This window comes from Mesoplodon densirostris, chromosome X, assembly GCF_025265405.1.
Source record: "Mesoplodon densirostris isolate mMesDen1 chromosome X, mMesDen1 primary haplotype, whole genome shotgun sequence".
Lineage (NCBI taxonomy): Eukaryota > Metazoa > Chordata > Mammalia > Artiodactyla > Ziphiidae > Mesoplodon > Mesoplodon densirostris.
The window spans coordinates 126,964,376-126,992,081 of record NC_082681.1 but is presented as its reverse complement, the minus strand read 5'-3'; the positions used below and the strand labels follow the sequence as shown (position 1 = coordinate 126,992,081).

At 45.5% G+C, this 27,706-nt stretch overlaps 1 protein-coding gene across 1 annotated transcript in view; it reads right to left on the bottom strand.

Moving 5' to 3' along the window:
- Positions 1-4,189: 4,189 nt before the first annotated feature.
- GPM6B (glycoprotein M6B) overlaps positions 4,190-27,706 on the bottom strand; it is a 163,040-nt gene continuing 139,523 nt past the window's right edge. The window contains exons 2-7 of the mRNA XM_060087625.1: positions 14,504-14,690; positions 12,775-12,931; positions 10,158-10,329; positions 8,253-8,326; positions 7,314-7,379; positions 4,190-4,549 (exon numbers count right to left, since the gene is read on the bottom strand). Coding sequence (XP_059943608.1) covers positions 4,400-4,549; positions 7,314-7,379; positions 8,253-8,326; positions 10,158-10,329; positions 12,775-12,931; positions 14,504-14,690 — 806 coding nt within the window. The 3' untranslated portion in view covers positions 4,190-4,399. The remainder of the gene's footprint in view (positions 4,550-7,313; positions 7,380-8,252; positions 8,327-10,157; positions 10,330-12,774; positions 12,932-14,503; positions 14,691-27,706) is intronic.

Below are 27,706 nucleotides of genomic sequence, written 5' to 3'. Positions count from 1 at the left end.
TTTAAAATTTTTATTGGAGTATAGTTGATTTACAATGCTGTTAGTTTCAGGTATACAGCAGAGTGAATCAGTTATACATATATCCACTGGGTTTTTTTTTTAGATTCTTTTCCCATATAGGCCATTACAGAGTATTGAGTAGAGTTCCCTGTGCTGTACAGTAGGTCCTTATTAGTTACCTATTTTATGTATAGTAGTGGGTATGTTAATCCCAAGCTCCTAATTTATCCCTCCCCTCAGCCTTTCCCCTTAGGAGACAAACTTACAGTTACCAATCTCTGTGACTCTACTTCTGTTTTGTAAGTAAGTTCATTGGTACCCCCTTTTTTTTTAGATTCCACGTGTAAAGCCTAAGTAGTCGTCTTAACACTCCATGTGAGGTTAGAGTCTGTTTAAAGAAACGTCAGCCATCTCTCTCTGCAGCGTTTCAGGTGGCTGTATCATCTCGGATGCCTGTGAGTACAGCGTTTGAAATGTGAGCCGCCCCCTCCAGGCTGCCTGCTGCTGCCTGTGCAAGACCCCCTGAACAGAGTCTAAGTCTTCTCCAGGTGGGTACAATAAAGTTTAAACATCAAAACGGGAAGATTGAGGGGCAGTTTAGGAAAAGAATGTTGTTTGCCAAACCTGACTGACCTCTATTTGTATTTTTCTTTCCTTAAAACTTTTTGTAGTTTTACTCATCCTAATACGCATTTTGAAAAGTTACCTAAAATCTGTAATTTTTCACAAACTCCCAAGAACAAATTAGCCCTGCACTAGCTGGCAAAAGCTGCCATCATTTAGGAAAAGATAAGCGATAACAAAGCGGATGGCCTCTTTTAAATCTTAATACAGGCAGGCCTCGTTTTATTGCACTTTGCTTTATTGCGTGTCACAGATACTATGATTTTTACAAATTGATGGTCTGTGGCAACCCTGTGTCGAGCGAGTCTATCAGTGCTGATTTTCCAATGGGCATCTGCTCACATTGTGTCTTTGTGTCACATTTTGGTAAGTCTAACAATATTTCAAACCCTCCACTAGCAAAAAGATTACCACTTGCTGAAGTCTCAGATGATGGGTAACATTTTTGGCCATGAAGTCTCTTTTAGTTAAGGTATGTATATTGTTTTTCTAGACCTAATGTTACTGCACATGCTACTAGACTACACAGCATAGTGTAAACATAACTTTTATATGCACTGGGAAACCAAAAAATTCATGTTACTCTGTGATAGTCGCTGTATTGCAGTGGTCTGGAACTGAACCCAGAGTGTCTGAGGTTTGCCTGGATTAGGACTATAATAGCATTAGAAAGCCCTGAAAGGATTTTTTTCAAAACTTCTACTGTGGAAACTTCGGTCATCACTCTTTAATGGACTTAAAGTATTTTGCTTGTTGGTGTTTACATGAGTAGGTCCCTCGTGTATAATTCTGACTTGATATTCATTTCTTAAACATCAAGTTGCACAAGGTATAACTAGAGAAATGGAAAAGTTTCTACTTCACCCTCTGGGGGTTGCTATATTTTGTGGCGGGATTGCTGTCAGTAATTAAGATAGTGCATGTGATCTTCTGTAACTTCATAACTGCACACAATGCTCCATAAGCACAAGGTATTAAGCAGTGTGACCAACAGCGTACTGCTTGGGCTCCTGCTGGCTCTCCTGCCGAGCGTGAATCAAGGGCGATGAGCCGGAGGCAGCACCTCAGTTAGAAACGTCAGTGTCAATAGTGACAAAAGCCAGTGGTTACTAAGGAAGGTCAGCTGTACGAAGTCCAAATGTATAATCATGCTGACAGATACGAGATGATAAAATGAAATACTAAGTAACAAATTTAGCTCTGTTGCTTTAGCGAATGGCTGTTTGTTTGCTCTAAATAGTTGTTCTCTCAGTAGTTTTTTTAAATTGAAGTACAGTTGATCTACAGTGCTGTTTCAGGTGTACAGCAAATTGATTTAGTTGTACATATCTATGTATATCTACTCTTTTTCAGACTCTTTGCCCTTACAGTTTATTACAAAACAGTGAGTATAGTTCCCTGTGCTTGTACACAGGAGGACCCTGTTGTGGAGTAGACGTCTAGATCCTGGGTTTGTAAAACAGCCAATGGGACATGGACCTTTATGAAGGTTCCTCACTGTTTCCAGTTTCCCCAAACTTAAAGCTTTGTGTTAATCCCATAACCAAGTATGAAGCTAGTCAGAAAAATTATATACTAAAGCGTGAGTGGCACTTGATGTAAAATACAGCCCAGTGCGTTACGGTGGTTTCTCAAATTGCTCTTGCTTTAAAAGAGGTTTCCGTCAGAAATGAAACATGTAGCAGTTAGAAACTTGATCTCCATACAAATGTGGAATCTTGATTACGCACACTGTTTAAAAATGACACCATACCGAGGACAGAGAAGGACACTATTTATGTTATGGTAAAAAGGCAAGTGAATGAAGCTATAATTTTTATTTCATTTCTCTTAATACATCCACAGCTATTGCCACCTAAATAGATCTTTAAAATAAGCATACACAAGTACTGACTATTATCTACAAATATTTATTGTAACACTTGAACTACAGGAAGCCCTTGGCACTGATAGAAAATATTGATTCACTGTTAGGTTACAAAAATTTATACATAGCAAAATTTAATGCTCTTTACATAAGAAATATTAGACTACTTAAAACTTTCAAAAATTCCTGGTAATGGCTACCAGAATTAGAAAAGTAAAATTAGGCTTTAGACACTGCCTCTTCTAGAACACTGGACTCAAAACAGCACCTCCACTGCTGGAAAAAATATTTAAGTCTGTCATGCAACAGGAAAACAAAACACCAAGCTATTCTGGAACAACTGTTCTACACAGAAGAGAATGTCTCCCAATTAAAAAGAAGAAAAAAAGTCAAGATCCCAATAGGCATTTTTTTTTAGGCATTAACAACACCAACAAAAAGAATCCAAATGAACTATTATACTTGATGTTCAATTTTAATAGCATCTGATAAAGGTATGCTTCCTTTCATTTTAACACATTTCTGCACATGGATACGTTTTAAAATCCAGGAAACAGCCAAACCACAAGTTAATTCTTAACATGAATATACATAGTTAACCCTATATTATGCAGCCCCCTTTAAAAAGCACTGATGCACCCAACAGTTATATGTATCATTACCTAAAGAACAACACAAAGTTTACCATCACTAATACTCGATACCTATAGTCACTTAATGTTCTGAAACAATGATTTAGAAGGCAAGTTTCTTTCGAAGATGGCTTAAAACTCAAGCAGTTGGGTTTCTTTGTTGTTGTTTTTGTGGGGGGTTTTTGGTTTTTTTTTTTTTTTTTTTTTTTTTTGCTGAACACTGAACTTTATTATTCCAGGAAACTAAGACTTAGATAAGAAAAAGTGAAATAAATACCAACCCTAATTGAAATTACTTCAGTATTCAAGTGTATAAAAGTAGGTGGTGTGCGGTCTGTTGGTCATTCGGTTTTAGCTATAGTTGGTATGAAACTGTAAACTCACTATTCAGACCACGTAAAAACGGTTTTAAGTGGTGGTCATTTTAATAAGGTAACACTTCTCCATTAAGAAAAACATTTGTGGAACAAAATTCTATGAAGGATTTGGGGTTGCCTGTTATAACTTAAGTTCTTAAAAATTTAAAGCATACTCATTAAGGCAGAGCTGACATTTCTCAAAAAGAATGATGACAACTGGGTCACTTTATTAAAATGAAATCTATTATAAAATTGATTATGGAAAGTTGATTCTGGAAAGTTTGTCAGTTGAGATCCAGCTTCTTCCACGCTCGGTGTAGCAGAATTATTATAATGGGCTCATTTTAACGTTCTTGGGAAAAAAGGATTTCTGATTGGATCAGGAAAATATGTCCTGTGGGTGTGTAGGTCAGCTATTTTTTTTAAAAAAGTCAATTGTAAGAATCACTTTGAGCCCCGGCTTCATAAATGTCAGCTGTCTGTCAGAAATGGAACTTCACATCAATTTCACTTTATCTCCCATTTTAGATACATTTATTTATTTGAGAACGGATGGTCACACCCCCTGATGCTGGTATGGCATGGTCCCTATCAAGATAGATAGGAGTATGATGTATTCTCACAGCCTGTCTTGGTAGGATTGTGAACAGGCCACAGCTTTTCAAACGGATGATGAACAAAGTGTTGCCTTTTAAAATGGCTCCCATGAAACCTCCAATATCGGTTCTAAAGAAAAAGATTTACCTACTGGAAGGTTTTCCTAGAAATACATCCCAGCAGCTTGAGACAGATAGTGAAGTGTTTGTTTGGACCTCTACATGAGTTTGTTTGGTGGGGTACACATCTGTACTGCAGAGCAGCTGTCTGATGATTTGTCAGAGCTCTAAATTCGTCGGCTGAGACCCTCTGGCAAACATTTATGTGTAAGAATTGAGTTGTTCTTTTGACCGAGACTGGATATCTTGCAGTTCCTGTTCTTCCTTTGCTTTGATATCCTGGTAAGCCTGCATTTTGCTTGCATCCTTTAAGTAAGCCCAGTTAGAAGACAGTATCATGAGGAAGTGGATCTGGAAAAGAAGGGTGAGCATGATGGCTAGTGAGCATGTGAGAAGGCAAAGCGAGCTGCGAGGTAGATTAGACGCTCTGTACTGGAAAAAGGGAGAGGTGGTTATTCCATATTAATACTCCTTCTGCTATCAATCAGAGGCATCGGAGACTGAGCGCATGCTCTGGTAAGACGCTTCATAGTAAGTGGCTGAGGAAAAGTTAGTACACACACAAACATAATGAACTGGGAAAAAATGGCCAAAGAAGTTACTGTTAAGAAAAGGCAAAAGTGAAATACGACAGGGTGCTTTTTACCATTTTGAGGGTAACTTTAAGGCAGAAATTCAGAAACACGCTGTGGGGTTATTTTAGAATCAGTGTTGTGCAAAGATCTAGCTTTCCTATCTATCTGTGGATAGAAATAATTCCCCCAAAGGCCTGAAAGTGTGAACAATGTTTATTTTGAGTAAATAATATAAAACTACATCTTTAACATGTAAAAATGAAGTGAATGTCAAAACCAAAATTAAGAACTAGAAGCCCAGCATGCAGTCTCTGTGTTAACACATTTTTGGTAGCGCAACTATAGTTTTCACTTTATAACTGCCATGATTTCATTTCACAAAACGTCAAAATCTTTATTATCATCATTCTTTACAGTTGATGTGGCAAACACTTCTTTCCCGTTTATTTTCCTCATCTTTCCTGCAACACCTACATCTCAAGTTCCTTATGTTATTTTATTTCCTTCTCGCCATATTTGAGACTTTCTGATCCAAGCACAATTACTCTCCCCATTAAACTCTTACGTGCAGTTTGAGAAGTGGCTATGAGGCATCAGTTACTACTCACCCAAAGCCAACACTTTGAGGTTATCAATTCTGGGGGCTCTGAAAGGACTGATGGTGTTGTGTAAAAATAAAACTGCATATAAATCGTCTTTTTAGAGATAACAAATAAGCCGACGAAAACTTGAAGAAAAAGAGCTCACTGGAGGGGCATTTATTGGGTAGTGAGCCCTGTAATCATAAAGAAAATGTTGTAATCAAATTTAGACTCTGTTTGTAAAATATTTTCCAGACAGAGTCTGACAAGACCAAATCCCGATGAAAACGGTTCTCCCTCCACTGCATCTTCAGCGCTTGTTTTCATCACTGAAATTGGTTATCAGACAAGCAAAAATAATGGAAAATGCAGGTATTCCAGAGTTTTAATACTTAGAGATACTGCTGCTCAAAGTTTCAGTTCAGTTTTTCAGTGGCTGCTCACCAATGTCAGTACGTAACTGAATCCTTTCCAAAAGGTGGAAATAGCCAGATCTCGTTATTTTGTAGTTCATGGACGGTAAGTCATTTCATTAATCTACCATGCACAATGAGTTGACTAAAGCGATTTACAAATTACTAGAATAAAACTGCAGAAACCTAGGCTCTGCTTTAGTCTGGGGTCAGTGATACTTCATGCTACCGCGTATAGCTCTCTAAAGCTCCTTAGTGGCCTTATGCAATTTAGAACTTAGTGCAGCAATCTTCCCGACTCTTAAACTTCAAAACCGCATAGTTATATGTAGTAGCCATCATGTAGATCAGCTGGTGGAAGAGAACAGAACAGGACAGTAAGATACAGGCAATGAGGGCCGGTGCCCTGACGCTTCTAAACTCGGGTGGGGATGAGTGCCAGCTCAGAGCCTGCGGCGTGCTGCTTTTTTCCCAGTTATAATCGTAAGAGAAGATTTTTCATAGCTGGCACACACACAAGTTCCTATTTGGCGTCTCACATATAAGTAAGTCCTCCGCTCTCCCGTCAGTACGTTTCTGAAAAACACTGGATGTATTTAAAAAGTAACAGAGCTGGGTGAGCATCCTGAGAAAGAAAGATGAGGGTAAGAGCCCTGTTTCCCCTCGTTCTTTCCCACGCTGCCCACTCAGCAGCTGTTAGTCCTCTGCCTGCCTGTTGCTCAGCGAAGAGAACAGGTCACCCCAGTGATGTAGCGGGTGGTTCTTTCCCTGGCTGGAAGGGGAAGGGATGACGTCAAGGTTGGAAAAACTGGGAAGGACTCATTTCCAAGCACATGAGATTCCCCCTTCTCTCTACGAGCTTAGATTTCTCGACACCACAAGCCCAGCCCTCCCAAGTGTTATACACACACAAACATACATACACCTGTGTGGTTGCACCCTCCCTACGTGTGAATTTGCCTTGGTGCTAAAAGTTCTCTGTAACTCCCAGGTCAGGACTCAGGGCACTGCCACAGCCATTCGGACGTGCAGAGTCGGGTAAAAGCTGAGGCACCACTCTGCCTTCTTGTGGCAACTGTCGGGCTGTAAACAAGCGTCCTTTTCATCCTCTATTTAGTGCCATGGAGTTTGCATTTCTGTGATTTCGCTCTTTACACGTTCCCTCACCGGCATGCTGAAGGGCTGTCTACGGTCCCTAAGCACAGGAAGGCAGCGAGGGGCCTTACGGAGAAAACACGTGTGTTAAACTTTGTTCGGGTTTGAGTTACAGTGCTGTTCAGGAATCGGCAATATATACTCAATAAGATGTCTTTCTTTAAACAGAAGCAAACTGACTCTTGCCACAGAATCCAAATTGCATCACCCACCACGGATGCCTAGACCATCACCTCGTCCTTTCTGCAATCTAGACATGGGGTAAGTTTACACAGGGGAAACTGAACCAAGGTCGAGTCCCAGGCTTGTCGGCTGGAAGGGAAACCTGTTATTAGAGTGAGTGCAGGGAAGCGGGGGACTGCACTGGGCCCGTCCTGGGGCCAGTACTCACCAAGGCAATGACGGTGGCACCAGCTCCGGCACAGGCCACGATGAACAGGTGATAGGACATGTAGAACTAGGAAAGAACAGGGCACCAATGTTAGCATTTTATGTGGAAGGAAATGGCCTCCCCCGATCCGGGCGCAGCTCGGATCTCTTTCTCCTCTAGGGCTGTTTTGCGAAGGCTGGGCACGTGCTGGAATCACCTGCGGGGCCTTCCAAACTTCCTGAGGCCCAGGCTGGACCCCAGACCCATTACAGCGGAGTAGCTGGGGGCTGGGCCCCGGCGTCAGGATATGATACTGTGCCGGCGTGCCTGCAGTCTGATCCTGGATATACACGCAGAGCAGCCAGGTAGGCGGGCCCTGCTGGTCTCAGTCGCTCCCAGCTTCCAAAAGCACGTCAGGATTCTCTTGAGTATGCAAGCTTCCATGAGTGCATTTGAGAATCTGCTTTTATAAACAGTTATAAACCGCTGCCTAAAGACTATTCTAGAGCAGAGAGATTTTAAACCATAGTGTGTCAGGATTTATTGCCAATTAAGGATGAACAAGAAACAGGAGCAACTCCGTCTGGAAACGTGAGACGAAGTGCCAATGTATAAAAATGTGCTTGTATACCACAAATTCAGGGCAATCTTCTCTATGAAAATTTACCTTGGTTCTGTGACAAGTGTCCTACTTTGAAACACTGTCTGAAGGTGAAAGAGAAGAATCTACATATGTATTCAGATTTACAGGACTGGGCTTACTCTCAAACTATTGCCAAAAGAGAAAGCTCTCTGATGGCGCAGGCTCCTCAGTGGGCTGGGCCATGGACCAGGGCCATTTTCTAGACCAAAAAGGGAGGCAGAGAGCCCTCTCTTGCTCTTTGTCCCTAGGAGAACCCCTTCGCTCAGCCTCTTTTGCCCAGTGGTCATCTAGGAGCCTGCTGACGGGGCAGGGTTTACCTCATTGGTGTTGCAGATGTTCTCCAGGGCCGAGCCACATATTCTTCCTGGGAAAGCATTCCAAGGAATGATACCTGAGAAGCGAATCCCAAGAGAAGCTTAGTGATTACTGCAAAGTCCAGCGCCCCTGCTCTCAGCGGGCCCCACCACTTTCAGTGGCAGTGACAACGCAATGACCGGCCAAGTTCTTCAACAACTAATGTACCTGCTCCCTGGAGAACAAGCTTTTGGGAATAAAAAGTCCTATTTGGACAACAGGGCAAGAGCAAAGTCAACTAGCTAGTCCGTAAGAGAATTAGACAACTCAATTTTTTTCCCTACGAATTCTGCTTTGGTTAGTTGGGCTGACAGTCCTGAACTCTAGTTCAACAGCCACAGGACAACCCTCCTCACAGGCATTTTCTCCTCCTGAAGCCAAACCAACACATCTCCCCCTGAATTTCATGGTGTGCGGCCTCACCCCTCAAGTTCGATGTTGGTGGTCCACCCCAAGATCCGTTCTGAAACTGGGAGGCTGTGCTCAGAAAGGTTCACGGCAGTTCGACAGAGTAATTACGTTCTAGAGTTTGGGTTTCCATTTTGTATGTGTGTCTTTGCTTTTCCATTCCTTTTTGTTGTGTCTTACAAGTATCTCGGAAATGCTTCTGGATTGAAGCTCCAATTGGAAACTTGGAAAACCACTGTCCTTCTGCACAGAGAGCGCGGCCCATGGTGTCTCTCAGTGCACCCAGCTCACCCCTGCAGGCACCTCGTCCATTCGGCAGCGGCGGCTGCCCTTTCTGCCGGTAATGTCCGGGGTGTGCTTAAATAGGACACGGGTCAAGTTCTCCTTCGCCCAGGTGGTGGTAAGGAAGGAGGATTTTTAAAAAATGCTCCTTATTCCTTCCGTCTTTGCTATGGACCAACAGTATGTCTTTCTGCTTCAGAGGAATGGGAAACGAAACCACTGGTTTCAAATCTAGAACATTTTTAAAAAATGATTACTGATGACCAAAGATTTGTAGTGAATATTTAAGAAGAGGGAAATGATATATGCATCTAGATATTCACTTACAAATACTTTAGAAATCAACTTTAGGATGGACTGAAAACAGAGACTAAAGAACAGTGTGGGTGAGCCTTTGGCTCTCTGAGAAGAGATTAGTCCGATGGGCAATTTTAGGTGAGTTTCCTAATGAAAAGCTCTTCTTTTCCTCCTAGTTGTTTCTGCCAAGAACAGGATTTCCTACCATCCTGGCCAGAAGCACTACTGAAACTGCCTTCTCTCCCTCAACAGGGAAGTCGGGTCTACAGTGGTGCACAGGAGGCGCCCTGGCCCCTTCTGTGGCCTGTCAAAACGAACAGACCTTAGCTGCCGAGGGTAAGGATCCCACTCATTAGAAAATATGTGTGAACAGGTTTTTTCCAACAGCTGGCTTTGATAGAGTACATTCTGATGACTTCAAAATACACCTGGATTTTGTTTTGCTTTTCAATGTTAAAGCAATATGGTCATTTAAAAAAGACCTGATTTAAAGAGGTGCATGTGCAGAGTAACTGGATTATACGGTGCATGCAATATTCTGGATGGAAAACTGGACGGTACAAAACCGAAAAGAAGTTGAAGGAAAAATATATACTCTTTTTAGAGTGGATATCCACACGTGTCTTTTGATTGAACTGCATTATAAAAAGTTTCTTTTACTGTACCCTGAACTAGCAAATATAACAATTGTGAATGACCCTTTAGAGCCTAACTGATGTTTCCATCCAGAAAATGGAGCACATTGAGGGAGAGAGTATAATAAGCTCTTCCAATAGAAGGGATGAAACCCATCTGGATGCTTAGACGCCCATGTAAATAATCAAGGCCCAGACACACGCACAAGAGGATACCAATGAGTCAAGGAGCTGAAAAGGAAGTACCGTATTGCCGGATGTCCACGCAGATCTGCTCCACCCCGGCTGTCCCGTTGGTCTGGGGGGACTTGATGACTTCACAGGTTGACCATATGTTGTAGAACATAAACACGGGCACCGCAGAGAAACCAAACACGCCCAGCCAGGCCACTCCCAGCACATAGGTGAGGAAGACGAACTAGGCCGAAAAGGAGGAGGAGAAAGAATCGTCACCGACCAGGGCAAAGCACATCCCCCGGGAGGAGTGATGACGCATTTCCCGGCCGATACCGAACCTGTGGGACGCAGTCAGAGCACCACCTGGACCATGGCAGTGACAAGGCAAGTCTTGGAACTTTGCGGGTCCCTCTTTTAGCAAGGACGTGAGTGGCCATGAGAGGATCTCCCTTGTCCAAGGTCACAGAGCTAGTTGGTGACAGGGCCTCCTCCTAAACACCAGTGCTGCACTTACCAGGGGACAGTGGCTGGAGGCTTTCACAGGCCACTGAATTATAACCCTGTAACAGTTTCCCAAATTCCCTTTCTTTTACGTAATAGATGGGCCGTAGAACAGCCATTGCCACAGGAAGCCCTTTCCCCAGAGGAACTTGGCTAGTTTCATGATCCTGTGAAATTACTAAAAAGCATTAGATGCTTGCACCTTTACTACGTTTACACTAGCCGTGAACACAAGCTTTGTGCACAGTGAACCTGATAAAAATTTTGTTGTGTTTTTCAGCTTTAAGATCCACAGCAGCGACGGCCGCGGGAAGAGGCTTCATTGTGCTGGCCCATGTGCTGCCATGGGCGATTTCACCAGGAACAGGATGGTACAGCTTTCCTTTCTTCCTGACCTGCTTGGACTACCGCTTTTCAGAGAGCTTTGAAAAGGCTGTTTCAAACTCGCTGTGGGTCTGATATTTTCAGAACGCGCACCCACCCAGCGCCCCGACGCCAGGCAGCGTCCTCAGCTCGCCCCCTCCTCGCGCGCTCAACTGGCGTACAGCAGACCCCGGAGCCCGCCTCGCCCTTGGGCTTCGTCTCTGTGCCCCCTTCTGCACTCTCACTCCCCACGAGCCCGGAGTCTCCCGATCGATGCCCTCTTGCTCACCTTCCTCCAGTCGCTGCCCCTGTGCCTGGTCCCGTCACAGCCTGCCTGTCTTTCGATGTCATTCCCAGCCCGGCAGCCCAGGCCTTTCGTGATCTGGCCACGGTCTGCTCTCTGCAGCAGCATCCTTTCCCTCCTCTGGGCTCCAGCCTCCCCTGCCAGCCAGGCCGCAGCCCCTCTGCTCTGGGCTGCTCTGCTCAGGCTGGGTCCTCCCCCTCCACGCCGGGTGCCGCTGCCGCCCTCCCTGGGCCCCCCAGCCCTGGGCCCACAGCTCTACTGCCGCTCGTGGGAACGAGCGCACGGTGTCCCGGCCCCTTCCTACCCAGGCTCCCATCTGGGCCCAAAGAAGTACCTACACTCTCTGTACCTCCCTTAAGGAGGATTTCTAGGAATACTGGGCGCTCCGTGTCTTCTAAGACAGGCTCTGCGTCCTTACCTCGTGACAGCAGAGAGCTCCATCGGTACCCCTCGGGAGCCGCAGCCCTGCAGCGAGGGTGCGTATCTCCCTCCCTCCCTCCTTCCTTCCATGCCTCCCTCAGCCAGCCTGGGCGTTCTGCCTCCGTGCGAGTGCGTCTCTCTCAACTCCCCAACTGTTTTCGTCACATCCGACCACTTGCTCAAACGCCAGCTAGCTGCTCGGCACAGGCTATTACGAGCAGCACTTCAATGCGCCCCAAGTCAAACTCCACGAACGCCCCTTTCCCCCTCCACCCCTGACCTTCCTTCTGTGAGACGGCACTTTCTAGCCCCACCTCTTAACGAGCCCCTCGTAGGCTCTGTGCTCCTCTAGACCCGAGGTCAGCAAACATTGCCTGCAACAGGCCGGAGAGGAAGCGTCAGGCTCCGCAGGCCACGTGCGGTCACAGACGCTCCTCAGCGCTGCTGTTATAGCATGACCGCGGCCGCAGGCGCCCTGTCAACGAAGGGGTGTGGCTGGGTGCCAAAAAGTCTATTATGGACGTCAAACCTAGAACGGTGTAGAATTTCGTGTGTCCTAAGATATTATTCCTGTGTTTCTTCCCCCAGCTCATAGGTGGATAAAATCAGGTGGCGGGCATGCTCTGGAGCCGGCTTAACCCCCCTCTTTAGGCTCTAAACTTTTGGAGGACAGTCCCCAGCGAGGTGCTTAGTAGGAAGCATGCTTGGTCAACACTGCCAGAGGCACTGGGACCATTCATCACAGTATGGGTGAGTCTTCGTGGCCACAATCCATATTCAAAGATAAATGAAGGAGAGCAGTGAGATGATAGGAAACTATCTCCTTTCATAGTGGGGACTTTATATTTGAAAAATCTTCAATACCCTTGTCATCTGGACGGTGATAAGAGAAATGCTTGATGTCATCCTACCAGCCATAGATTTTAATTTCTCCTCAATAATATGTTGAGGGTTTTTTCATATTCCTCACTCTAAGTTGGAACGGACACTCCTTCTGTCATGGACTCTGCACGTACTCTGTTAGCTTTTACCAAATACAAAGAAACACGTGGAGGTGTGGCTCTGGCTGGGTATCAGTCATCAGAGATTCGTACTCACCATCCCACTGATGCAGCGGCCACAGGCGGTTGTTTTAAACTCCCCGTGCAGCTCTTTCACTGCGCTCGTGGTGTAGAAGCCTTCTGCCAACAGAATGATCCCGTACAAGAAGAAAAAGGACGCAATTCCATAGATGACATACTGCATCAGTTGTATTCTAGGAAAAGAAGGTCCAAGTGGTTAACAGACGCTTTTGGCCTCTGGAGGGGGGCCGTGAGGGTGACATCACTTGCCCCGCTGATGGCTTCGGTGGGCTCATGGGGCACTGCAAGCGGGCATCCCTGCCCAGCCCACTGCAACCTGAGCCTTTCTTCCAAGGTGAGCAACCTTCCCAGACAAGGGAGAAGTTTCCTTTGCACAGGGCCCCAGTTGGAATCTTTCAATACTTACGAGATTAACTCGTCAATGTCTGCATTTATAAGTAAAGTCACTCACCCAAGGATGCACACACAGCCAGGATTTAAACGCTGGTCCAGTGGACATGTTCCTTCCACCATATCAAAATGCCTCCCAACCAGGCCTAGTGTTTAATGTTATTCTGATAAAACCCCTAAGTAAGCACTGAGGGCTGCTTTAAGGAGTAACGTGGGCAAACGCTTTCTGCACAGACATTCTCATTACACTAAGTGATAATATATCAAGTAGATACAAAAAGTTAATTCACATCTAATTTTGTCCTATGAAAGCCAACAGCGATGCAGCTGACAACCTTTGGCTGCCCACTGGAACCACCTGGTGAGCTTTAGAGACAACAGGTACCTGTGTCCTCTCCCCAGAGATCATGACTTAATTAGTCTGGGGTGAAACATGGACATGGGGAGTTTTTTAAAAGATTGCTGGAAGTTTGAGAGCCACTCATCGAGATCACCAGCTAATTCGACTAACACACCTTTCCCAGGCTCAGTCATGGTGCGTATCTCTTGGTCTTTTTTGGACACATTTGGCACTCAGCGAGTCCACTGTCCTGCTGGATCCTCCTTATAGCCTCCCCCACTGCTGCTCATTTCTTTGGAATCATTTCCTGAACAGATAAAAAATAAAGTTCCCTAAGGACTCTTCCCACAGGATCCTGTTTTTGTTCCATAAAAATTCACTCGTGCCTCAAAAGTCTGGTAGAAAAGTTTTTTCCTGTCACAAGATACCTAAAGACTGTCAAACCCTGGTAGTCAGGAAGGAAAAAGAAAACACTGAAGGGCAAGGGGAAAATATACAAAGGAAATAAATTCATTGCTGCCACGCATGCTCAGTTAGAGAATCCATGCGTGGGAGTTGTTGCGACTCCACTGAGAATGATTCCAGAAAGGGAAGGCTGAGGCCGAACCCCTACAAACAACGTCCCCTCTTCTGAACTGGAGGATACTCGGGGAGTTTTCTTCTGCTTGAAGAATGAATGTCCAAGTCCTGTTCCTGTAGACTTAGAGTTGGGCTAAGTCCTCCACACGGTTCCTACCATTCCAGGGCTGGCCGTTTTCTGTGACAACACTGGAGGGCGACTGTGTGCAGAGTGTCCTATGTGTGCACCCTGGTGAGATCCCACCCCAGGTCCCAAACACCCACTGCACTCTTGGCCCTTTCTTTTTCCTTCTCTCCCGGACCTTTTCCTATCTGCCTCCAGGGCGCGTGAGTGAAGAGCGTCCATTTGCTCCCAGGTGAACACACTGCAGTCTTTCTGTAACCCTCCTGGGGTGGTGGCACTTCAAATACATCTTCAAAGGAAGCAGGTACTTACACCTCGCTCAGCAGGGCGTGGTCACTGGTGTTGGTGGAGAAGTGTTGCTCAAGGATGGCCACGGTGCCCGCGAGAGCCACGTGCCCACAGCCGCAGAACAAGGCGACCCCGGAGAAGCAGAGGATGGTGGCCACCAGGGAGGCGTAGGGGACTCCTCCCAGACACTTGATGCAGCATTCGAAGCAGCCTGGACCCACAGGAGAGAAAACGCCGCTGTTAAGGGCAAAACTCCTTCTGACTTCGTGAAGACCACCCATTAACAGAGAAGGCTCGACTCGTCCATCTTCCCACGCATGCTCTATGGATAATAGCTCAGCGTCCCAAGGACCAGAGGGGGAGCTGTCGTCATCCCACATTCTGCGGGTGAGGACTCGGGGGTTCCAAGAGGACGTGTGTAGCTTAGTTTGCTCGGGGTGAGTGGTAGAGCAGCCAGCTGACAGATAGTCCTGGAGGGGGAGGCTCAGTTCTACAAGTTCTTGTCTGACCCGGGCTCAGGTTAGGGAGCAGCAGTCATCCCACTCGCAATGTCAAAAGAGCTGCAGTGAGGCTGCGGTTCTATGAAGAAAAGCGACCGTTAAGTTCCCCCCAACCTCAGCCTTCTGGGGTTTCGGGTACCTATTTCTCTCTTTCTACAGCAGCCAATGGCTTTCCCCGAGCCTTTGACCTCCTGGGAAACCAGAAGAGTCAAATACAGTAATTACACTATTGCTGTGGTCAGAAAAATATCAAGGGAATCATTTTGGAAAGGTGGTGGTCCTGTTGGTCCCTAGAAGTACCAAGTCACCCAGATCCGCTCAAGTGGGTCCACTCAAGTTTTATGTCAATATCAGAAATTAGCTCAACTTTTAAGTAAAAATCTTCCCCTGAGCCAGGCAGCACAAGCAATTTAATCACAGTCCTCCCCCCACCCCCTCCTCGGCTTCCACCTGCCGCCCTCCAACAGAAACGTTCAGAGTAAGAAAGAACCCAGAACTGGTGGGTGACGACATTTAAGTACCTGAAGGGGGAAAAGGAACAGAGGAAGGGGGGTGGGGAAGACAAAATGAGCATCCATGAAGTGAAATGAAGGAGAGAGCCACAGTTCACGCTTCATTCTTGAGAGGAATAAGACTTTCATTTTTATAATCAACTTTGACTTGAGATGTCCATAAAGACCTCCCCGGGGGCAGTCGGGTGACATTTTCAGTTCAGAGACATTTACATTTCAGTAGAGCAGTGGTGGCCTCGGGATAATGTCGGTACCTCTCGTGACCTCCCATCCCTGTTTACGTTATCCAGACCCTTAAGTAAATGGCTTGTCGGGGAAATCGAACTCTGAATGCATTACGATGTTTAACAGCGATCAAGAGCCGTTCATGACTTCAGGGCAAGCACATTAAGGCGGCTAAATTTCTTTCACCCCAACGGTCTTTACAGTAGACAGGGAATGACTACCGCAGCGAGAAACACTGGAGCTAGGCTTTTCCATTTTGATGAGCATCCCATTCTAAACTAGCATTTGCTTAAACCTACCCCAAGCGGCAACTATACACTCACTACCCAATCTCTCTTCAGTTCATTGGAAAATAAAAAGGTCGGGCTCTCATAAGAAAGTGTGCTGCCTTTCATTTCAAGAGATGACCAGCTGTTTTCATGAAGACCAACCTCCCTGAAATGGACTGACGAAACTGCCTAAACTGGGACCCAGCACACAATAATACAGTTCAAGTTCACTAGCAAGTCGGTACCTTAAAGAGCTTTTGGACACTTGAGATTTGTGAATGAGGATGACGGAGGTCAATCTTATTTTGTCCTATGACCTTCTAGGGGCTGAGGTGAGGCGAGAGGAATGCAACTAAAAGTCCAAATGCTCTCCAGGCTCCCAAACCGAGAGGAACTAAAATCACTGGCCTCGATGTATTCCATCATATAAGAGGGAAAATAGACCTCTTTTCTCTTGTGTTGTATCATTCCCCACCTCCCCCATTCTCAGCCTTCATGGTGCAGTTAGGAACAAGATGAACGCCTGCTTCCCTAGCTAACAAAGTTATATCTGGTCCTTATTGGATAGAGAAGTGTGGCCTTGAGACTGTGCTGTCCAATATGGCGGCCACTAGGCACATGTGGCTATTTAAATTATTCAAAATAAAATCAAAACTTGAGTTCCTCCATTGCATAAGCCACATTTCACATGCTCAGCAGCCACGTGGGCTGGTGGCGACCATGTTGGACCAAACAGATACAGGACATTCCATCACTACAGAACACCGCTGTGGAAGATCAATTTTGACTTGCCACAAATTCACTTTTCTGTGACATGAGCTAGGTTCTGAGTTTTACTTTGGATTTCATTCACTCAGGACTTTGTGAAGATCCACAGGGTGCTAAGCATGGTGCTTGGCACTGGGAATACAAACATAAAATAAAACGCCTCCTCTGCCTTCAAGGAGATCAGTTTAATGCTGCAGGCAGACGAGTAACAGAATTTCTATAGCACAGAGTGATGAGCGCCAAGATAGAGGCTGCTGGAGAGCCAGTGGATGGTGGGTGGGGGAAAAGAGAGAGACGGAAGGACAGGAGGAAATATAATTCAAATTGGAGAGGGGTCCGGAAAGGCTTCCTACAGAAAAACCTAGGATGCAGAATATGTAAACAGCTGACATGGGGCCACTGGTATATAATCTGATAAAATTTGAAGAAATCTAAAGATTTCGGTTGTATATTATTTTAATAAGCCCACATCCTGTCTCATCATCTGGAGTTAGGGCTAGGTGTTACAGCAGCATAACACGCTTGCCCTTTAACAATAGAACTCATCCTTCCAAATCCCCAGCTGCCACTTCAAAACAGTCTTTCATCCAAAGGGTTAGAGCATTCTGCTTCTTTCAAAGGAAATATCACAGCTGTTCCCTGGCTCAAAAAGACAAGTGGGGTTAGAAGAATGATACGGTTCAGTCCCAAATTCACCACTAGATCAAGGCTAAAGTTTCCCTCCAATGTATCTCTCTCGTGGACTCCATATACCCCATGCTGTGGGTCTAGTTTTAGAACAGCAGGGGAAACCAAGGACTCGAGAATTTGGGGGACCACTTCAGTGAATCATACTCTCTCAGCAGAAGCCCATGCTCTTAGGTTTTCAGCGGATGATTTTATTTGCGAACATACAACTCTGCCTCCTGTAGAACAGAAGTCACCATATTGGTCATTGTCATTCCACATGCACAGATAAAACTCCTACGGACCCTGCTGGCCACCGTGAGCAGAAGCTGGGTGAGATTTATAGGAAATAACCAGGGGAAAATGTATAGGAAATAATACAGCTGGAGGCAGAGCTTATTCTAGCATGGTTGACCAGTTACCCACACGGCTAAAATTGCATGTGTGGCAGATATCCAAGCATCTGTAAACGGATCACTTCCCACTGTACCTTCTATGTCAGTCTAGAAGCCATCTCTCCCCACAGCATGTAACGTAACTTTGAACACTGGGCGATTTGGTCGTATGCCACACACTTAACCCAGAGGAACCAAAAGTGCTGCAAAAAGTTAGCAAGAAAACCCTAAATATGTTTCTAAAATATGGTATCAATACTGTTAGGATCCTCACATTAACAGCATTTCTGACCCGAAAAACGTGCAGGTATGTGTGCGGCAGAGGTGGTAGTGGAAGCTGACGGTGTGTTCAGGCTGGCCTCACAGGAGTACCACCTGCACAGGCCTATGGGGCCCTATGCTTAGTATAATACTCCGATACTGCCGTCTGGACATGCTTAATAATTCCTCAACAAGGGTATCCGCATTTTCATTTTTGCATTGGGCCTACGAACTATGGAGCCAGTCCTGGGTGTAGTTATGTGGGAGGAGGCAGGAGGGGTTCTTCCTACTTTATACGGCCACAGTAGTATTGTTTCATTTCACAGTGTTAGACAGAAATACAGCCCAGAAGGGCAGACATTGCCTTGCCTACCATAGCATCCTGAGTACAGCAACCATCATACTGTATCAAGGGACTGGTGTGTGCTAGAATGACTGATTTCCCCTTTGTTCTGAGAGGGAATAGAAGTCACCCGCTGTACTACCCAGAGCAGAGTCAACACTCCAAGTTCCCCTAAACCAGGGGTCAGCGAACTACGGCCTGTATTTCTGTAAATAAAGTTTTATTGGAACACAGCTCACACCCCCTTCATTTACAGATCGCCTGTGGCTATTTCTGCTCTACGATGGCAGAGCTGGGTAGCTGCGACAGAGGGCACGTGGCTTACAAAGACTGAAACATTTACCGTTTACAGAAGAAGTTTGCAGACCCCTATCTGGAAGCACTGACATTCAGAGTGTGGTCCCAGGACCAGGAGCATCAGCGTCGCCTATGAACGTGGTAAAAATGCAAATTCTCAGGTCCCACCCTAGAACAACTGAATCAGAAAATCAGGGGGTGGGGGGTGGGGGTAGAGCCGGGCATCTGCGCTTTCGGGTGATTTTCACGTAGGCTCCAATCTGAGAACCACTGTCCTGAAGAATCATGCCAGCTCTACACTGGGGCAGCCCCGCCTGGTATCTTTACCAGCCAAACTGTGTGACAGTAAACACCTAATGCCATGAAACGATTCCTGGCTTCTGGCCAAGATGGAGTATCAGGGACCTAACTTATCCTCCTGCCTGAAACCACAACCGAACTGAACAAAACCTATGAAACAATGGTCTTCAAGGTATTACACATCAGGCTGTGAAGAAGCACCCACGGCTAATGAGTCAATTATTAAATTCTCAACCGACGGATCAACATGAACTGACCGGTAACGCACTTCGAAGCAGCAGCACGGGGTCCCCTGAAGGTGCCCCTCAGCTCTCATTTGAGCAAGACAAGCTGTGCCCCGTCATCTTGCTGTTATCATCATCTTGGGTACTGGGGTCTCCTAAAGGCCCGATTGAATGGAAGCTGCCAGTTAAGCAGGGTAACAGATACGGGTGAGGATGAGAGCGCTGGGAGGGAGGGAGCAACTGTCCATTCACCCATTCATTCCATTTCATTCCAGTAGTGAACATTCAGTGCTCACCGAGGTGTCTCTGAGGTCCCAGGTACTGGGCTGGACGCTGGGGACTCGGTGGTGAGCTACGATAGGTGCGGTCTACACGCTAATGGGGTTTATAGCCTATGGGGGAAACAGACACTATCCAAATGGTTTTGGGCTCAGAAGTGCTAGGAGAGGAAACCATGAGGACTTACTGAGGCTTCTGGACAGTGACCAGGAACAGCCTCCGCAGCTTAGATCTGAAGAATGGATTGGAGCTGATTAGGTACAAGTGGAGAGGGCTGGGTTACGGAGGGTGTGCCGGGGAAACAGGAACAGTGCGAACAAAAGCTCTATGGTGGAAAAGAGCAGGGCGCTTTCCCGGGCATAGAAGATGCCAGAACACAGAGAGTACACGATGAGGGTGGGGCAAGGAAGGCAGGAGAGGGTCTACTGGAGCTAGAAGCACTGAGGGCTTTCCAGGCCTCCTGAAGGACTCTGGACTTTATCCGCAGCATCATGGGAAGCCACTGAATATTTTTAACCCCAGGGAACAGACTGGGGTTGTAGAAGATCCTCCTGGCAGATGTGACGGGAAAAAAGTGGCCGTGGATATGGGGAGGAGCTTGCTGCGATGCTTCAGGCAAAAGAGGGCAGGCGCTTGGACCAGGGCAAAAGCAGCGGAAGTGGGAGAAAGGGATGGGTCTGAGAGAGGTTTGAGATGTCAAGTGGGCACAACTTGGTGTGGACTCAAAGGAGGGGTTGGGGATGGCTGGTGACAACCAAGGATGACTTGACTCCTCCATTTCTGCACGTGGAACCCGATGGATGTTTTGCTGTTCCCTGAGCTGGGCTTGACCCAGGAGGGCTAGGCTTTGAGGACAAAGATGTTGAGTTCAGTTTTAGACATGCTGAGTTTGAGGTGACCGGATGCCATCTTAAGGGGGGGCGCTTCCGGTAGGCGATTGGATATGTGGGTCTGTAGCTCAGATGAGCTGACGCTCGATGCTGTCAGCTTCTGGACCGCAGTGAACATTTTCAGAGGTCAAGGAAAGACATGAGGGGACCATTTAGCAGCTGAAAGTACTTTAAAGCCTTTGCTTTGCCAAGTGTGGTCCTTGGACGAGCTGCGCGAGGTTCAGCAGGGAGCTTGGGGGAAATGCGGAATCTTGGACCCCACCCCAGACCAACCAAATCAGAATCTGCATCTGAACAAGCCCGCAGTTGTGTGCAGTGAAAGTTTGAGAAGCCCAGGCCAGCCACCAGTCCCAGGTGCAGCATCCTGAGTCCCTTTGAAGTGCCTGCTTTTGTGTCAACTGTGTTTGGTGTTTTCTCCCGAAGAGGTGGCCTGCTGGGCTTGGCCGTAACTCCAGCCACTTGCAAATCAAATGGCAAGTTCCAGGGGCCGCAATGAAGAAAAACACAATGTTACAAGCTGTTCAGCCATCTTGAAAAGAGTGCAACTAGAGTGTTTTTTTCTGAGCCAAGCACGCACCGTTAACCTCCGATTTTTCACATCAAAGATGTTTTAGTGCCTTACCACAGACGGTCTGAGAACACAGACCTATCACACCCCACCCCCATGCAGACAAAGGTCCTGGATCTGTGCTTCGGGCCGTCCCCAGCATGCGAAGTCACAGGCCAGGCTGATGCTTTTAAAGAGGGAGGTGCTGCCGAGTGTCAGCAAAGCGCCACGCTGTGACATGTTGATGCCAGCTACGGAAGATCGATGCTTTTCTTGGATATTCCTATAAATCCACAGGCTGAGCTTTCCCAAGCTTCAAACCAGCAATGACAGCGTTGGTGAACATAAACCAGAAAAGGCAAGGAAAGCATTTTTTGGATGACTACGAACTCCTTGTGGGGAAAAAAAAACAAAAAACACTGCTAGGCCTTCTAGCACATAGTATTTACTAATATTCTCAGTACCTCTCACCAACGCCGCCTCCTGCCACCCCCCCCCAGCAGCTCTGTTAGGTTAATAAAGTCTTCGGCCTTCATTTGGCTGGTCTCTGAGGCTAAAGAGAATTTTCCGTTTTGATTTGCAGTAAAACTCCAGTGTGCGTTAGCCTAAGATAGTTTAAATATAAACCACACAGTAGGGAGAAAAAATAGGCCTCAACGCCTCTTCCTCTCAATGGCCATTTTGTTTCTGGCATCACTAGAACCTTCTGTGCAGAACAACAGAATAAAACATGTTTTGTCCTCGGGCTTGTGGATGGCTGTTGCCATGGCTGTGAGTTCATAACGGCCCAGTGATTTGCCCCAAGTTGTCTGTGATCCTGGCTGCAGCTTTAATGCTGGCTCAGAAGTAGGGCCGGCAGCAACAAGGGCTCAGATTCTTCCCCAGGGAATGAATCTCTCTCTCTCTCTCTCTCTCTCTCTCACACACACACACACACACACACACAGCCCTCTACGCATGGCCTTCCTTGCTGCTTTACTGATTCCTAACGGTCCACCAAATTCAAAAAGAAAAAGAGAAGTAACCAAGGTTTGCAACTTTCAAACAACCAGCAGGAAAACGGAGGCAGAGAGAATCCTTACTTAAGAGACATAAAAGCGGATGTTAGGGGACCAAGACCCCCCTGACTCGGAGTTGGCTCAAACAGTGGTTCTCAACAGGGGGCGACGGTGCCCCCCCAGGGGACATGGAGCAACGTCTGGAGATATTTTGGGTCGTCACAACTGGCGGAGGGGGCGCTACCGGCTCTAGTGGGTGGAGTCCAGGGATGCCGCTCAGCATCCTACAGGGCACAGGACAGCCCCTCAACAGCTATACAACCCCAATGTCAACAGCACGGAGGCAGAGAATCCTTGAGACACAGCACAAACACATATGCTCTGCGATGTTCACATCACTGGTTTCCAACTGGGGACGATTCTGCCCTCCAGGGGACATGTGGAGACATTTCAAGTCATCACAACGGGGCGGGCGCCACTGGCAGGTAGTGGGTAGAAGCCAGGGATGCTGCTCAACATCCCGCAGTGTACAGGACGGTCCCCACCCCAAACACAACAAGCAACAAAGCGACACGAAGAAGGATGAGAAACCTCGCTCTCAGACCATCATGTACAATCCCGGTCTGACACACCAGTGTGACTGCCTAATTCTACAATTAAAAACAAAAAGAGCTTGAAATAAACCTTACTTTGCTTACAAAATATTACAGAGCAGAAGTTCTCAAGTTTTGCTGCCCAATAGCATTATCTGGAGTGCACTGGAAAGCCCTGATGTCCACACTTCACTCCAGACCAATGAATCAGAATTTCTCGGGGTGGGACTCAAGAACTAGTGGTTTTCCTTAAAAAAAAAAAAAAAAAAAAAGCTCCCCAGGTGATTTCAAGCTGGAGAACAAGTGTTCTAGTGCAGGCGTCAGCCAACTGTGGCCCATGGGCCAGACTCAGCTCTCCATATGGCCTGCGAACACAGAGTGCTTTTTTATATTTCGAAATGATTTTTTTAAAAATCAAAACTCAAAGAATACTACTTCGTGACACAAGTATATGGAATTCAAATTTCTGTGTCCATAAATAAAGTTTTACTGGAACACAGCCGAACTCATTCCTTTATGTACTGTGTGTGGCTACTTTCAAGCTGCAAAGGCACAGGTTAGTAGCTGCCAGATGTTCACCATTCGGCCTTTTACAGGAAAAGTTCGCAGCGCCCCCTTCAAGAGCACTCGTTCTCCAACTTTCATGTGCATATAAATTCCCTGCGGATCCCGTTAAAATGCAGATTCTGTTTAGGCAGGTCTGGGCAGGAGACTGTGCCTCTGCATTTCTCACCTGCTCCCAGGGGACCCTATTCTGCAGGCCCATAGGCTGGTCGCTGAAGCACAAGGGCAGAAAAGAGGGGCTCTCCAAGAGGGGTCTCTGCAGCCCTGGGAGACCCTGAGACTCACTCAGGAGGTCTGGGAGGCCAAAACTGTCTTTATAATTGCACTAGAAGATACTGACTTTTTTCACTGTGTTGACGTTTGCACAGTAAAACTGCGGATGGCTTAGCACGAATCAGGCAGTGGCACCAAAGTGTATTAATCAGCAGTGTATTGCTCACCACCACACATTCATAGGAAAAAAGCCAAAAGGGACAGTTTCACTTAAAAATGTCCTTGATGCAGTAAAAAATTATCAACTTTAATAAATCTAAACCCCCGTTTTGAAGGTTCTGTGCAATGAAAAGAGAAGGACACGTACAGGACTGCTGCATACCAGAGCACAATGAAAAAGTTCACGTGCGACTGAGTTACGAGCTGAACTAGCACCTTGTTTTTCGGTGGACCGCCATTTTTTCTTTAAAGAATGACTAACAAGCTGTAGTTACTAAGACCTGGGAAGTCCCTGGTGGTGCAGTCAGTGGTTAAGACTCCGAGCTCCCAATGCAGGGGGCCGGGGTTCGATCCCTGGTCAAGGAACTAGATCCCACCTGCATGCCGCAACTAAGAGTTTGCATGTCATAACTAAGGAGCCCACCTGCCACAATTAAGACCCGGTGCAACCAAATAAAACAAATAAATAAATAAAATATTTTTAAAAATACTTGGGGGGAAGACAGACAGATGGCCTACAGGCATATGAAAAGATGCTCAACATCACTAATCATCAGGGAAATGTAAATCAAAACCACAATGAGTTATCACCTTGTACCTGCCAGAATGGCTATTATCCAAAAGACAACAAATAACAAGTGTTGGCTTTAAAGATGTGGAGAAGAGGGAACCCTTGTGTACCGTTGGTGGGGATGTAAATTGGTGCAGCCACTATGGAAAACAGTTTTCATGTTCTCCATATAAACACCCAGAAGTAAAATAGCTTTGGTCATACTGGTAATGCTACTCTTAATTTTTTCAGGAATCTCCACACTAATTTGAAAAGATATATGCACCTCTGTGTTCATTGCAGCATTATTTGTAATAGCCAAGACATGGAAACAACCTAAGTGCCCACTGATGGATGAATGGATAAAGATGATATAAGAGCTACCATATGATGCAGCAATCCCACTCCTAGGCATGTATCTGGAGAAAACTGTAATTTGAAAATATACATGCACCCCAATGTTCACTAAAGCACTATTTATGTTACCCAAGACATGGAAGCCACCGAAATGTCCATCAACAGACGAATGGAAAAAGGAGGTGTGGTACATATACAATGGAATATTACTCAGCCACAAAAAAGAATGAAATAATGCCATTTGCAGCAACATGGATGGACCTAGAGATTATCATACTAAGTGAAATAAGTCAGACAGAGAAAGACAAATATCATATGACATCACTTCTATGTAGAATCTTAAAAAATGATACAAATGAACTTATTTACAAAACCGAAACGGACTCACAGATTTCAAAAACAAACTTATGGTTACCAAAGGGGAAACGTGGTGGGGAGGGATAAGTAGGAGCTCGGGATTAACATATACACACTACTATATATAAAATAGATAACTAGGGCTTCCCTGGCGGCACAGTGGTTAAGAATCCACCTGCCAATGCAGGGGACACGGGTTCGAGCCCTGGTCCGGGAAGATCCCACATGCCGCCGAGCAACTAAGCCCGTGCGCCACAACTACTGAGCCTGCGCTCTAGAGCCCGCGAGCCACAACTACTGAGTCCGTGTGCCACAACTACTGAAGCCCGCGTGCCTAGAGCCCGTGCTCCGCAACAAGAGAAGCCACCGCAATGAGAAGCCCGCACACCGCAATGAAGAGTAGCCCCCGCTCGCCGCAACTAGAGAAAGCCTGCGTGCAGCAACGAAGACCCAATGCAGCCAAAAATAAACAAATAAAATAAAATAAAATAGGTAACTAATAAGGACCTACTGTATAGTACAGGGAACTCTATTCAATATTCTGTAATGACCTATATGGGACAAGAATCTGAAAAAGAATGAATACATGTATATGTATGACTGAATCACTTCGCTATACACCTGAAACTAATACAGCATTGTAAATCAACTACAATAAAAAATTTTTTAAAGATTATATGATATATATCTTATGTGTATATACATACACACACACACACACACACACACACACACACAGAGAGACCTGGGTATCTGGCAGAAATTTTCTCAAAAATGATGTAAATGAGCTTGTTACTTCAAAGAAAACAAGTGATAGTATCTGTTGTCAATCAGTTTTGGAAAACTTGCACCTGTGACAGTGAAAACTCCCAGCTTCCCAGTACTTAAAAGACTTCTTGGGCTTCCCTAGTGGCGCAGTGTTTGAGAGTCCAACTTCCAATGCAGGGGACACGGGTTCGTGCCCCCGTCTGGGAAGATCCCACATGCCGCAGAGTGGCTGGGCCCGTGAGCCATGGCTACTGAGCCTGCGCTCCAGAAGCCTGTGCTCCGCAATGGGAGAGGCCACAGCAGTGAGAGGCCCGTGTACCGCAAAAAAAAAAAAAAAAAAAAGACTTCTTGATGAAATCATTGGTACTATTAATGAATTTGACTTTTGGGATATGGTATAATGGAATGTGTCAATACTTGGAAGATCTGCACCACCCAGAGAACCAGTATTTTCCAAAGGACCAATGTGGGATGTTACAAAATCGTTCTTGAATATAGACCCAATCAAAGTGCAAGGTAGAGCAACAGATTTTAATGGAACAGAGTAGAAGAAGTTCACTGATATAGTTTCAGATTCCACATTATTAATAATCTCTAAGAAACCACCATTTGTTGGATTTGGGTGTATTATCAAGGAAGAGCTCCACAAATATATGAAAAGGCCATTAACCACTGTGCCACCAGGGAAGTCTTAGTAACTATAGCTTGTTAGTCATTCTTTACAGAAAAAAATGGCGGTCCACCAAAAAACAAGGTGCTAGTTCAGCTCGTAACTCAATTGCACGTGAACTTTTCTTTGTGCTCTGGTATGCCTCTGAATGAATGTAGAGGCAGATGTAAGGATCTAGCTGTCTAATATTGAGCCAGATGTTTAGGAGATTCACAAAAATGTAAAAGAGTGCTACTCTTCTCACACAAGTTTTACTTTATTTGCGAAAAGACTTATCTTTCCCAAACACTATTTATGTTAACATGTAATGCGTTTATTATTGTCATTTTAAACAAATAAGGTCATTATTTTTTAAAGGATAACATATAGTCTATTTCTGAGATCAAATATTAATAGATAAAATATAAAAAATAAATTATACAATTTTTAAAACTTCTATGATAAAAACGTTATTACTTAAGTAATAATAAATTTCTCAGTGCTAATTTCTAATACAAAAAAGATTTAGAGCTATAACCCACAGGAGCAAAAGCTTTTTGGGGTCTTCAATTATTTTTAAGAGGGTAGAGGGACTTAACAACCCAAAGTCTGTAAACCACTGGTGTACACCATTAAGAAGGTATCACGGGGACTTCCCTGGTGGTCCAGTGGTTAAGACTTCACCTTCCAATGCAGGGGGTGCGGGTTCAATCCCTGGTCAGGGAGCTAAGATCCCACGTGCCTCATGGCCAAAAAACCAAAACATAAAACATGTAATATTGTAACAAATTTAATAAAGACTTAAAAAAAAAAAAGAAGGTATCATGAAGTCAGGGGGCAGGGGGGCTTCCTGTTAAAGACCTAACTGAGGAATCACTTAAATGATAGGTTGCTTCTCAGTTCTCCCTTGACCTTCCTAGAGTCGCTGACATAAAAGTCTAACTACGTAATGCCAAGAACGCTGAAACTATTTTTAATGATATAAAGAGAATTGCTTTTCAGGAGATCCTTCTAAAAGCTTGTCCTAAAATCTATGAAATCAGAAATTTCCACTTTTGCGGTATGTTGTGAAAATCTTAAAATAGATGAGCCTCTCACGTTTGCAATATGGCTTGGGCAGTAGAAAATAAGCAATTATATAAAAGGAAAGTTATGTTCCCATGGTGAGAATAAACAAAGTCAAGAAAAAGACAAGTAGTTGTTAGTCTCTTCCTTCACCTTTTGTGGGAACTGTCTTTAGTTTTCCTATAGACCGTGTGTGTGCTATTAGCCTAGTTAAGTGGGGAGCAAATTACCAGGGAAACGGATGGTGAGTAGGAGAAACTAGCTCTAAATCCAAACGGCAGAGATTTTAAGAGCACAAAGATCTGTAGGGTGTTCAGGAAATCTGAAACCTCCCTGCAGTATTAAGCTTTAGCAGCACTCAACCTCCTTGACCATCTGGGCGACAGTGTCTATGCGCTGCTGGATTCCACTGGATTCA